General features: G+C 39.9%; 1 protein-coding gene across 1 annotated transcript in view; it reads right to left on the bottom strand.

Annotated features, from left to right (window-relative positions):
• Window positions 1–1,780, bottom strand: part of LOC135471954 (uncharacterized) — a 33,642-nt gene extending 31,862 nt beyond the window's left edge. The window contains exon 1 of the mRNA XM_064751418.1: window positions 1,554–1,780. Coding sequence (XP_064607488.1) covers window positions 1,554–1,682 — 129 coding nt within the window. The 5' untranslated portion in view covers window positions 1,683–1,780. The remainder of the gene's footprint in view (window positions 1–1,553) is intronic.
• Window positions 1,781–13,457: the final 11,677 nt, after the last annotated feature.

Here is a 13,457-nt window from a genome sequence, read left to right as displayed (position 1 = left end):
GCTTCCCTCATATAGACTTCCACGCGGACAATTTCACTTTAAAAAAAAATGGCTCAAACACTACTTTAGTTTTGCTATCCACTGATTCCCTAAAACGCCCGCAATGTAATATGTCAAAGTTAATATTAGTACACCACTTTTCCACAGTAATCCAGCCGCTTAAACTTTGAATTGGACAACTCAAACGAACGTCTGCCATGTTTGGAATTCAAGTTCCTCCCCTGGTGATGTTCCCTGAAATGTTATCCTACCCAACATTCTCTTTAAGGATTGCATGCCCTGTAAACAGAATGTTGGGTGGGTTGGGTACCAATACTGGCTTTGACATATTACATTTCCAGCATTTTAGGGAATCAGTTGATAGCATAACTAAAGTAGTGTTTGAGCCATTTTTTTCTGGAATTGAAATTGTCCGCGTGGAAGTCTATATGAGCAAAGTTGGGTGTTACGGTAGGAACGTCCAGCTTAGCTTTAGGCTAATACAACCACAGAGCCTGACAGTGTTGCATCAGGGCATGATCTGGAATAAAGCCTTCGAAAAATAACAGGGGAGTTTCGATTTGAAATCGTACTGAATCATGTGACAATTTGAATATTTAACCATTTTTATCCCATTTACTATAACAAGGCACTCTAGAATTTTCAAATTTATACTCATCATAATTACTTCCATGATAATTTTTTAGTAATATATCTATAAACTTGATTTAACCAGCCCCAGTTTAAATAGGAGTTCAATGTAAACCTACATATCAAATTTGAAAGCCTAATACGATGTATTTTTTGCAAATCACCTTGTTGAAACTTGCTATTTTCAATGTTGCCATGTAAACCAGAAATTGTTTTTCAACAGCTTCAGCCTAAACTGGAAGAGTCTGAAGCAGTTGAATTTCTGATCACATTCTGTAATTTAAAACTTTAGGTTTTTTTGCCATGGAAACCAGAAATGGCTGGCATAATCAGAATCTCTTGGGCATAATATGCCGATGCGATAATATGCCGATGCGATAATAAAAATCGATTCATCAACTTAACATTCTAAATTTAAGTTGTCATGCCCGAGGTTTAAAATGCTATGTTTGAATGCAATCAGTCCAAACCTATAAGGCCATCATATAGTTGATCAGGCCTGTGATACACTGTATATAAGAGCTGGAAGTCTTCAACATTGAAGGGAAGCTTATTACTTGACAGTATTAAAAGTCTGATTCACTGGATTTGATTGCCTCTTGCGGTCATTATTGATGTTCTCATATTGGCCTATCTTATGCTACCATGCTTGTGTTAAGTTGCTTTACTTTATTTTCAAGCTGTCACCCGTTTTGGGCACTTTGTTAAGATTGAGCACATATTTTATGAACGATGCCAAAACCAAGTTGTAACACCCATGCTCTTCACATATTACAGATTGCGCGTCATCATAAAATGCCATAAAACTACTAGAAATGGTACGAAGTGCTTCAAATCTGGGTCACATAACCCGGATGTGGTAGTGTTTAAGCTGTACCAAGCATCCACGAGGACTGACTTTAGTACATGTAGTTTCCACTTACCTGGTATTTGGCGGTGCAATTTGTAAGCACTGCTTCGTCCTTAGCAGGGCATACAGAGTTAATGACTGTCAGCCCTAACACCAGTGTCCATGTCAACGAGTAGCCATCACTGGCCCAGCGACCCGCCATTTGTGCCGCTGTCAGACTTACGCTAGTGATGAAAGTGGTTCAAGTGTAAACAGCTATGAAACCCGTCACACCATTTATCCCTACCACAGCCTAGTCCTCTTCGAAGCCATTCGGCGAGTATCTTGGACTTCACCAATCATATGGCCCTCTTGAGACGTCACGTTGACGTCACATCAATAAGGGGGCGTATAAAAGTTTCAGGTGGTGAACTACTGGCTTAGAGGATATATTTTGACATCATTTCTTCAGATCGCGTGCCACACAGGTGTCTCAGACGAAATTTGCTACTGTAAAAGCGTCTGTTAACATGTAACTACAAATATATACTGTATTCATGCATATAAGTCTTTCTTGATGTATGTATATATATATATATATATATATATATATATATATATATATATATATATATATATATATATATAGTTTATAAAGTTTATATAGTTTGCACCTGGGATTGTTAAGATAGACGTATCTCCTAATCCCAGATACCAGTTTGACATAATGGGTAGTCTCCAAAGACGAAAGGAAATAATTTGCCAAGTTATAACACCATTTTCCCAAGATAACCTTTCTTCCAACAAATGTGGTCTTCTATATATACGGCGGGGGCCTCCGTGGCTCAGTCGGTTAGCGCGCTAGCGCAGCGTAGTGACCCAGAAGCCTCTCACCAATGCTTTCGCTGTGAGTTCAAGACCAGCTCATGCTGGCTTCCTCTCCGGCCGTACGTGGGAAGGTCTGCCAGCAACCTGCGGATGGTCGTGGGTTTCCGCCGGGCTCTGCCCGGTTTCCACCCACCATAATGCTGGCCGCCGTCGTATAAGTGAAATATTCTTGAGTACGGCTTAAAACACCAATCAAAAAAAAAAAAAAAAAAAAAAATCTATATATACGGTACCTTTTTTCAAAATGCAATACCAAACTTTGTATGGCATATTACTAAACATTACAAAGTGTAGACCTATCTGTGTAGAGAGGTGTTTTTTTTATAGTTTTTTTTTATAGTTCTGTTAAACTTAACAAAGTATTTTTTTGAGAGTACACGTATTTACTTGAATACAAATACGCGTATATAGGGTGTGCATAAATATGCACAGGCATAAGTCATGTATATTCTCTACACGCAAATGAGTTTAACCTCGGTAGAACGGATTCAGCAGATCTGCAAATCACCTATTGTGTCCTGTTATGACTAAATAATGTTTACCTAATTCCGCTCAAACTATAGTGCTAGGGGGCACGTACTTTGCTAATGTTTATGCATATACAGTTAGAAAAAAACCTTAAATGAGGTAAATTGACAAGGGGCTCTGTTTCACCCTTTACGCGTGACCATTTGCCAGCTATATCACACTGTCGCCGCTGCTCTGGTTTCTCTCTCTGTGCTGTACGTCTATCACACTGCATGTCATCGCTGCTCTGGTTTCTCTCTCTATGCTGTACGTCCGTCACACTGTCGTTGCTGCTCTGATTTCTTTTTCTATGTTGTACATCTATCACACTGTCGTCGCTGCTCTGGTTTCTCTCTCTATGTTGTACGTCTATCACACTGCCGTCGCTGCTCTGGTTTCTCTCTGTACATCTATCACACTGCCGTCGCTGCTCTGGTTTCTCTCTCTATACTGTACGTCTGTCACACTGTCGTTGCTGCTTTTGTTTCTCTCTCTATGTTGTACGTCTATCACACTGCATGTCGTCGCTGCTCTGGTTCCTCTTTCTATGCTGTACATCCACCACACTGCCGTTGCTGCTCTGATTTCTCTCTCTATGTTGTACGTCTGTCACACTGCCGTCGCTGCTCTGGTTTCTCTCTCTGTGCTGTACGTCTGTCACACTGCCGTCGCTAATCTGGTTTCTCTCTCTACGTCTATCACACTGCCATCGCTGCTCTTGTTTCTCTCTCTTTGCTGTACGTCTGTCACACTGCCGTCGCTACTCTGGTTTCTCTCTCTACGTCTATCACACTGCCATCGCTGCTCTGGTTTCTCTCTCTTTGCTGTACGTCTGTCACACTGTCGTTGCTGCTCTGGTTTTTCTCCTTACGTCTGTCACACGGTCATCGCTGGCCTGCTTTCTCTCTCTATGCTGTGAGTCTATCACACTGCATGTCGTCGTTGCTCTGGTTCCTCTTTCTATGCTGTACGTCTGTCACACTGTCGTCGCTGCTCTGGTTTCTCTCTCTAAGTTGTACGTCTATCACACTACATGTCGCCACTGCTCTGGTTTCTCTCTCTATGCTGTACGTTCGTCACACTGTCGTTGCTGCTCTGATTTCTCTCTCTATGCTGTACATCTATCACCCTGTCGTTGCTACTCTGCTTTCTCTCTCTATGCTGTACGTCTATCACACTGTCGTCGCTGCTCTGGTTTTACTCTCTATCCTGTACATCTATCACACTGTCGTTGCTACTCTGGTTTCTCTTTCTATGTTGTACGTCTGTCACACTATCATTGATACTCTGGTTTGTCTCTCTATGTTGTACGTCTGTCACACTGTCGTTGCTGCTCTGGTTTCTCCCTCTGTGCTGTACGTCTGTCACACTGTCGTCGGTTTTTCTCTTTGTGCTGTACGTTTGTAACACTGTCGTCGGTTTTTCTCTCTGTGCTGTACGTCTGTCACACTGTTGTCGTTGCTCTGATTTCTCTTTCTATTCTGTACGTCTATCACACCGTCTTCGGTTTCTCTCTCTGTGCTGTACCTCTGTCACACTGCCGTCGGTTTTTTCTCTCTATGCTGTACGTCTATCACCCTGTCGTCGGTTTCTCTATCTGTGCTGTACGTCTATCACACTGTCGTCGGTTTGTCTCTGTGCTGTACGTCTATCACACTGTCGTCAGTTTCTCTGTCTGTGCTGTACGCCTATCACACTGTCGTCGGTTTCTCACTCTATGCTGTACGTCTATCACACTCTCGTCAGTTTCTCTCTATATGCTGTACGCCTATCACACTGTCGTCGGCTTGTCTTTATGTGCTACACGTCTATCGCACTGTCATCGGTTTTTCTCTCTGTGCTGTAGGGGTATTGTACTGTGGTCGGTTTCTCTCGCTGTGCTGTACGTCTATCCCACTGTCGCCGGTTTCTCTGTCTATTCTCTACGTCTATCTTAATTATATTATACATTTTCTCAAGATCCAATGACGGGCCCTTCTGAAATTTTATATGCATACATAACGTTTGAAAGGATATTAAAATCCGTGAAAAACTTTGGAGGCTCGCGATTGTGCAATATACGACGTCATAAAGTTTCGAATTTTGATATAACTGTGATGTATTTCAGGCCGATTATTCCGAATATGTTTTGTTTTTTGTCTGTGTTTGTAACTTTTAGAGATTTTGTGAAATAAACTAATCCATGGGTAAAACTATGAAAGCTAAAAACTGAAAGCTAAATCAATCTTACCAAACTGTATGCACTTTCCATGACATGTACCACACGGCTGAGTTACATGCAGTTAATAGTTTTCTCGCTAGAAATATTTAAATGACATTACCGGCTATTTCAGAAATAGAAATTTAAGTCAACAGATTTTACCTACATAGACTCAGAGGTAACTAGACAATTAGATGCTCTGGAACCACCCATAGTGAACTGTCTATGATTTCCCAAAGCTGAATGTGCTTCGCTGCACGTTTTGCTGAACGACACATTGTCATGTCGCAAATTTCTCCATACTGAAGAAGCTGAAAACCATTCGTGCATACTGCTTGGTAGCCCTGTAACAGATCTACTTTAGTTGGTGGTTTTCAAAGATCGTACCCAAAAATGTTTCAATAACACGGCTGCGCCCCATATCAGGCTTATATATGGTGAGAGGAAACCGGGCAGAATCCGGGACAAAACCACGACCCTCCGTAGATAATAGCAGACCTTCTCACGTATACGACTTGAGAGGAACCCAGCATGACTTGGACTTGAACCGCATCAACTGGTGAAAGGTTCCTGGATCTTTTTGGAATATTATGGATTGTTGCCATTGCCTGCATTCCTTGGAGATGATTGTGCTTTTTGCAGCATTTTTATGAAACAGCCCGTTTTCAAGGTGGGTTTCATTTATACACGTAGTGTAATGGTTGGTAATAAAGAACTCAGTGCACTTAGTTCGATTTCTTGGCATTTACTGATATACTTTGGGCTACATTCTGTCCGTCAATGCTCTGCGTTTAGTACGTGATACGGTCAGTACGTGATACTTTCTGTACGTGATTGACTGAAAACAAAATAAAACGACAACATTTTACATGTCAGCTTTACATCACACATTCTCCGTTATGACAAGCAAGAGACAGTACAATTTGTGCTAGCACATATATGTTAATCAAATACATGATTAGTTAAATAAATTAGAACAAAACAGATAAAGTAAAAACGAAGAAAGCATATTGAAAGAATGACTCGAGAGCAAGCCGTGTCAACGAAGAAAACTATTTACTTTAACCCAGGAAAGTTACGCCACTCACAGTCACAAAATATATGCGGCTTATACAGAGAGATATAAATGTAAATATTTGCATGTTACATTAAGACAATAATAAACTGCATATCGTTTTTTGGGGCTTCACTACATTCTTCCGTTTTCACGCTGTCTATGCCAGGGATTCGCCATGTTTGTGTCTAATATTTCCACGTTCAAACAGTCCAAAGCGACACCTACGGAGATAACCTCCCTTAGTCAGCTTAGTCACATTCAAGGGCGACCAATTTGTAAAGGAATGTATGTATGATTTGGTTTTTACGTCATGCATAACAACTTTTCATGTCAGTCGTATATCATGAGGAGGAGTCTTTCGTTGTGTGTGTTTATAGATAGTGTGTCTTCTATAGTGACAGGGTGAGTCCATGCCGTTGTCCCCTTTCCTGGCTGTAATCCCTCAGTACTGAGCGCTAAGCGAGGCAAGAACTACCATTTTTAGAAGTCTTTGCTATTACCCCACGCGAGTTTGATCGCATGCAGATCTCCTGACTTCGATACTGTGTTTAAGGTGCGTTACATTTTAAAATAGGGCTAAAATTTGAGTCCTTTCAGTTTGTTTTGTACCTTTCTCAAAGAACGAATTATTAAGGAACTTATGCGGAGCCAACGTTTTCACAGCGATATTGGGACATGATGCTAAATAGTCTGTATGCCTTTATCTACATAATCATCAGTTACGCGCAGTATATACATGTGCTAATAAGCAAATTAAACCCATAAATACTACGAAGCCAACGCCTCGGTTATATAAAACTGATCTGTATTTAGCAAAGGTGCTGGCCTGTGTAATCCACCATTTGTAGTAAATACACACACACAACGATCCTCAACTATATAGATGCCATCAATTTATTCAGTATATCTGTAGTCGGTAAATATATCCTTGGATATGCCGCAATGCTACGCAGCCGTAAAAGTGACATTGTGAAAAAAATGTTGGAAGAGAAAATAAAATTACATGGTGAAAAATAAATTGTCCTTTTTTAACCCCTGTCTTTTGAAAGTCGGGGCACCGACATAATTGACCAATCATAAGAGTTACGCTATATATCGGGGTCTACTGCATGCCATAATATTTTTACAAATTAACTTTTGTCGCTTGCAAATTATACTTTCTCAGTCCCAAGATGTTCTTTTAGACGACGAGGAACGCCAACACGATTCATAGTATAACCTCTGGCAATCTGGGACTATTATTTAATACAGTAAACATTCAAGCAAATAATAAGATAAGGTTAAAACTTATCACTGCCGTCCTCGGATATGAATGTGACATCAAGCTAAGGCTTTTGGTCCTATATAATGGCGGGGCTGCACACTATATTTTGTATTTTATTTTTATTTAGTCCATATATGTCTCTTTGGAAACTATTCATTAAATAAGCTGCCTCGTTGATATATGGAAATGCATTGTCCGCCTATCACAAGTGGGTCTAAAGCGGTGTAGGCCTACTCTTTTATTTTTTCAGTAGGTCTCTGTTTCTGCGTACACATAGTCGTGCCCGTCAACCAAATTCGTACATTATAAACTCGGGGTATGAAAAGAAGATTTTCTTTTCCCAAAAAGTTATTTTCACCATGTCTTTTTTTTTTGTCTTCCAAAAAATTTTTTTTCTACTCCAAAAATTTTATTTTCACCATGTGACTTTTACGGGTCCGCACAATGCTGTAATTGTTGTTCATTAATTCTTAAAATGTAGGTACCAAATCCGATATCCGTATACCAGCCGTAAACAAAAATGAACATTCCAGATCAGTAATCGCAAGATCAATTTCCAGAATAATGTTCAACGCAAACCACCAAAGAACTAAAAACGTGTTTTTCAATTAATAAATAATGAAGGATGCATGCATGCAAACAGAATTAAAGCAGTCAACAGCTTTCAATGATCAGTAACCAAATCGTGCACCATGGTGATAGATAAGTGGTCAATAATCAAATCATGTACATGTATCGCATGCTTTGAATGTAGATCTTCCTATATCCAACGTATAGAAATATAATTCAACCTTAGTATACGGTCCCTACAGCCCCAATGAAATATACTCCCCAAACATTCTGGAATTCCGCGAAGGACGGAGTTCAACGAGATGCTTTAGCCAATTTCAAAGTAAGATATAGTGTGTTTCATTCTGTTGAAATCCAGGTTATTTCTCCCTAGTATTTAACTAAAGGTAAAACTCATTTACAGGAATTAATGTAATATAGGGTAAATTGTTATATATAACCTTTATAATGTTAAGTCAAACATTGACAGTGTTGACACTGACAGTTAACACTTTGTAAAGTCTTATTTGCAATATGCAGAGAAAATGTTGTAATCTAACAATATCTTGTGCCAAATTAATACTTCTATAGTCGTTGTTTAACGCGTTATAAATGTTAAATATTGTAGTCTAATAATATGTTCAACCTACAAACAACTACTAGCATTTTATGTCGTACAGTATTTTAAGATGTTGACTCTCGCATGTTGCAGCAATTTGGCACTTACAGGAAATGCTGACATTAAGACATTAAGACGTGCAGAGAAAGGCATTGGTGTTCACTTATATACTTTCCTGTTATTAATTGTCATAATATTATTAATACCCAAATCACATCGCACTTGCCACAAACATGAGACCAATCAAGGTGAACGGGAGGCAAAAAGAGGGCCTATTTATATACGTTTCAGGAGGCGTTAGCAGCAAAACGTCCACCGAATAATTCCCCACTGGCTCTCAGATTTATTGACATCTAAACGGATATCACATGACCCCTTTCAGCCAATCAAGTGTATAGAATCGGCTGCAGGATAAAGATACGCTTTATAAAACTTTGACAGTGAATTAACTCAGTATACGACAACTAGGTAGGACCAGCATGTTCGTTGCAGTTATGTAATGTGTGAAGTTAGTTCCATCTTTACAAACCGGCAAAAAGCGTCTAGGTGTCCTACCGAGAATGTTCCATGTACTGCCATCCGCTCGACGAAGGCTCCGTGCTCTTGAGGCATTCTTGTATGGATGCTAGTTCACTTATTCCAGAAAAAAGAAATCCTCATTTAATAGATGGAGTTGCACTTTCTAACAAATACAAACTGTGCGTCGAAACAGACACTCATCTACCAGCTGAAAGGACGTTCCATGCCCCGGGATCACGAAGACATCTTAGATTTAGGTCAATATTTCAAATCGCTTTAAAACTGTTATATCTAATGTAATGTTAGGGTAGCCCAAAGCTAAGCTGGACGTTCCTACCGTAACACCCAGCTTTAATCACATAGACATCAACGCGGACAATTTCACTAAAAAAAACCCCGGTTTGAATCCTAGCTTATTTTTGCTATCCACCGATTCCTTAAAAAGCCCGGAATGTAATATGTCAAAGCCAGCATTGGTAAACCATCTTTCAACATTGATCCAGCCGTTTAAACTTTCTATCCGGACAACTCCAATCAGTGTCTGACATGACTGGAATTTTTTTCTCATCTTCGGGTAGGGTGGTGGGCCGCGAAAATTTCATGCCACAGAACATTCAGTTTACTAGGGCATGCAATTCTCAAACAGAATGTTGGGTAGGATAACATTTTCGCGGCCCATCACCATGCCCGAGGTTGAAAAAAAAATTCCAAACATGGTAGACATTGACTTGAGTTGTCCGATTCGAAAGTTTGATCTAAGGGTACCACTATCGCAGAGTAAAGATGAAAAACAATTGGCTTGTTTAACTCTCAGATCAGAGACAAGCCTTACACAAGATGAAACAAAGTAACACGAAGACACTTGAATAAGTTCAACACATATATTCTAACAAAATATACAAATAATACAACTGACAATAATATACAAAACAATACAACTAATGACAAAGATATGGTCTCTTCCTGAAGATAGCGCCTTAATCCGGATGGTACATTCCGGCTTCCAAAGGATTTATTTATTTATTTGATTGGTGTTTTACGCCGTACTCAAGAATATTTCACTTATACGACGGCGGTCAGCATTATGGTGGGAGGAAACGGGGCTGAGCTCGGAGGAAACCCACGACCATCCGCAGGTTGTTGGCAGACCTTCCCACGTACGGTCGGAGAGGAAGCCAGCATGAGCTGGACTTGAACTCACAGCGACCGCATTGGTGAGAGACTCCTGGATCATTACGCTGTGCTAGCGCGCTAACCAACTGAGCCACGGAGGTCCCCGCTTCCAAAGGAGAGTCGGTTCATAACAATATAGGATCCAGTGCAGGCCATACCGTACACAATGGGAAAATACAGGTCAGGCATTGACAAAATAAAAAAATATAATACAATATTTAAAGACGTGGCTCGTAAATAAACGTAACAAGGTCAAAACATTGTTTGACAACGTTATAAATTGCCAGACAAATTTCAGCTAAAATAACGGGAAGGAACATTCAAAGATAATGATTAAAATTTTGACTCAGTGCTAAGATAGCTTGGTGAATACACTCAAGGCCAATTCCCAAGATGACGTTTAACAAAGACCACCAAAAAACTAAGAAGGTATATACAGCATTAAATTAGGACGGAATCATGTGAAGAGAAGCAGTCAACAGTGTTCATATGATGTCGCATGGAAAGACGCAAGGTATGCTCTAGACGAATGTGTGAAATCAATATTCAAGCAGTGTACCATGCTACGATACAAGTTGTCAATAATAAAGTATGTATCGCAGTTACCATTTAATTGCAAGTGTTCTTATATCCAAAGTAGCGATCTAATTCAACACGATGAATATAAACCCCTCGCCCCGGGATAAGCGGAATTAGACACAACCATGAAGCAGAGCGCTTTTCGCTCTGACTTTGTGGAGTATAGGGAGATGGAGGTCATGTGTGACATGCTCTGTACACAGCCCTTGTGTGGCTATACTGGAGGACTTCTGCTCAGAGTGACAAATGCTTATGTAAAACATTTCATCGGTGATTAAGTTGCATGCGCCCACTCACGGTTGTAGAATAACCTCCGTGGTTCACAGTAGGCCCCTACAACTGCATTATCAATTGTTACATATATTACTTCAAAGTAACAACATCGTAGTCTTGACATAACTTTCAAGCTTCCTATTGACGGAAGGAAGATCATAGCATTTTGGCTGTACAGCGCCTGGCGTTGAACATGGTGGGATGTATGGGCTATATGATAATAAAGCTCAGTCGGCTGATATTAATTTTCTCGCTAAAACCGCTTTAGGAAGAGGTTTTCTAACTGTCCTTTAATGGGAGATAAGCTATTGAAGATAAATAAAAGAGTATACCAAAATGGCTCTACTGATTTATGATTTATTTCCTTGGTGTTTTACGCCATACTCAACAATATTTAATTTCACGGCGGGCAGTATTATGGTGGGAAGGACCCGTGGGAAACCCTCCACCAGGTTGCCGACAGACCGTCCCACGTAAGACCGGAGAGGATGCCTGCATGAGTTGGACTGGAAGTCATAGCGACAGCAGTGGTGAGAGTCCTGATCAATGCGTCGCAATTTCAAATGGCACGCAAACCTCCTCGGTCACAGAGCCCCCTTTTCCCCACTCCAGTTTTACCGTATAAATGCATGCCGGATAACACATATTATTCTTCCTGTATAATTTTTTTTTATAAAGTTGTAATATTTTGTATTGTGGGATTAACAATGTCCAAGGTAAAAATTAGATGTATTTATAAACCTGTATTCTTACATGGATGAACTTGACATATCAACAATTGCTCGATCGCTGGTGAGTCTTCGTCAAGACAAAGATTTAAAATGATGCTTTTCCTATGTATACTGTGTTAATTAAGATGACGTTGTGTTGCTGCTGACAAATAAAATAGTGAACCGAAAATCTCTTCATTCATGCTTAATGCTCAAAGAAACACAAAGAAACTTTTAATCAAAACAAATCTTTTTTAAAATATAGTTGGAATTCCGTGATGACTTTATCTTTACCTTGTTCAATGGTCTTAGCACTTTAACATATCTATATTATTTGTCTATAATAGTGTCACTAAAGTAAAGATCTTAAAATCTGAAAGGGTAGGCGTATGCATAGGCCTATCGGTCAAGTTCCGTGCATACCAGAGGGGCTGGCAAATAATTATTTACGTCAATGATATTTTCAATTGTGAACCTTTTCGTTATATAATATCCTTCAGTCTTGGACGTGAGACAGACACAAATATATATACTCTAATATCTCAGGAAAAATACAAAACGATGTATCGTTCTCTGTATTTTATCTGCATGTAGGCATGTAATGGGTTTCTGTATGTTTTCAAAGCTGCATGTTTTATGTATCGAACATATTAACACTCACAAGCTTATGATAGTTTCTAGAAACACAAATTTTTTCCACATGTTGGTGAATGCAGAAGAACGCACACACAAAAGTGTATTTCTCGGTTTTTCCAGCTTTTCTTTGAAGTATGGTTAGGGAACCGAACAAAATATACATATCGATAATACAGTAATAATAAAACAATTCACTGACATCTTTGTTATGGCATATTTGTTAGGTGCATACTACTTAGATATTATATGTTACGAGTCTGTTTCAACAAAAGGACGTTTTTGATTTTCGCGGGAGAACAAACATTTCTTAAAGTCAGCTACTACACTTACAGGTAAATACTTATCCGTGTGGTTAACCTTACCATGAACACGTTCACTCCCATCAAGACGTCGAGTTGTACCAGCGCCACTCAAACAAAGGCTACTTTGCCAACAATTCAGGTTGATGACGCTGTGATTGTGACGCCACAGCCATACACGACATGAACAAGACACGCACAACTAAACTGTTTATTGTTGCAGGCTTTTCGCAATTTTGTTTAAAGCTGAGATTCCTTACATGCGGTAGCGGTATACGGTACACGGTATGCGGTACGCGGCAAAAAATCGAAATAGTTAAAATAAGTTGCAATGATTCCATAGGTACGGCTGCGGATCCGTTTTTTTCATGCGGAAACGTATACGGCAAAATCAATCGCACCATGTAGCGATCGGTGCGGTATGCGTTTTCAAAACCGGACAGGGTATCCCAAGAAATGACGTCACTGGTGGGGTGTTTCCCCGACACGTGGTCGGAACTTGTTTAAATTGTTCTCTGGTTAGACGAAAGTACTGTTGGAATTTTTCTCCATCCAGCTGCAATTCCGAGACCACGTTATGGGAAGCTCCCTGCTGAGCTCTTTGCCGCAAAATACTGTGGACCCACCATCGGTGTTTTCTCTTTTTACGCTTCTTTAGTTGCAACAACTTATATGACATTGCTATTATGGCAAGGTCTGAATCTTGCTCTAAAGCCACACGTCGT

The sequence above is a fragment of the Liolophura sinensis genome, chromosome 7 (assembly GCF_032854445.1).
Source record: "Liolophura sinensis isolate JHLJ2023 chromosome 7, CUHK_Ljap_v2, whole genome shotgun sequence".
In the NCBI taxonomy this organism is placed as follows: Eukaryota; Metazoa; Mollusca; class Polyplacophora; order Chitonida; family Chitonidae; genus Liolophura; species Liolophura sinensis.
This window is presented reverse-complemented; position numbering and strand designations above follow the sequence as displayed.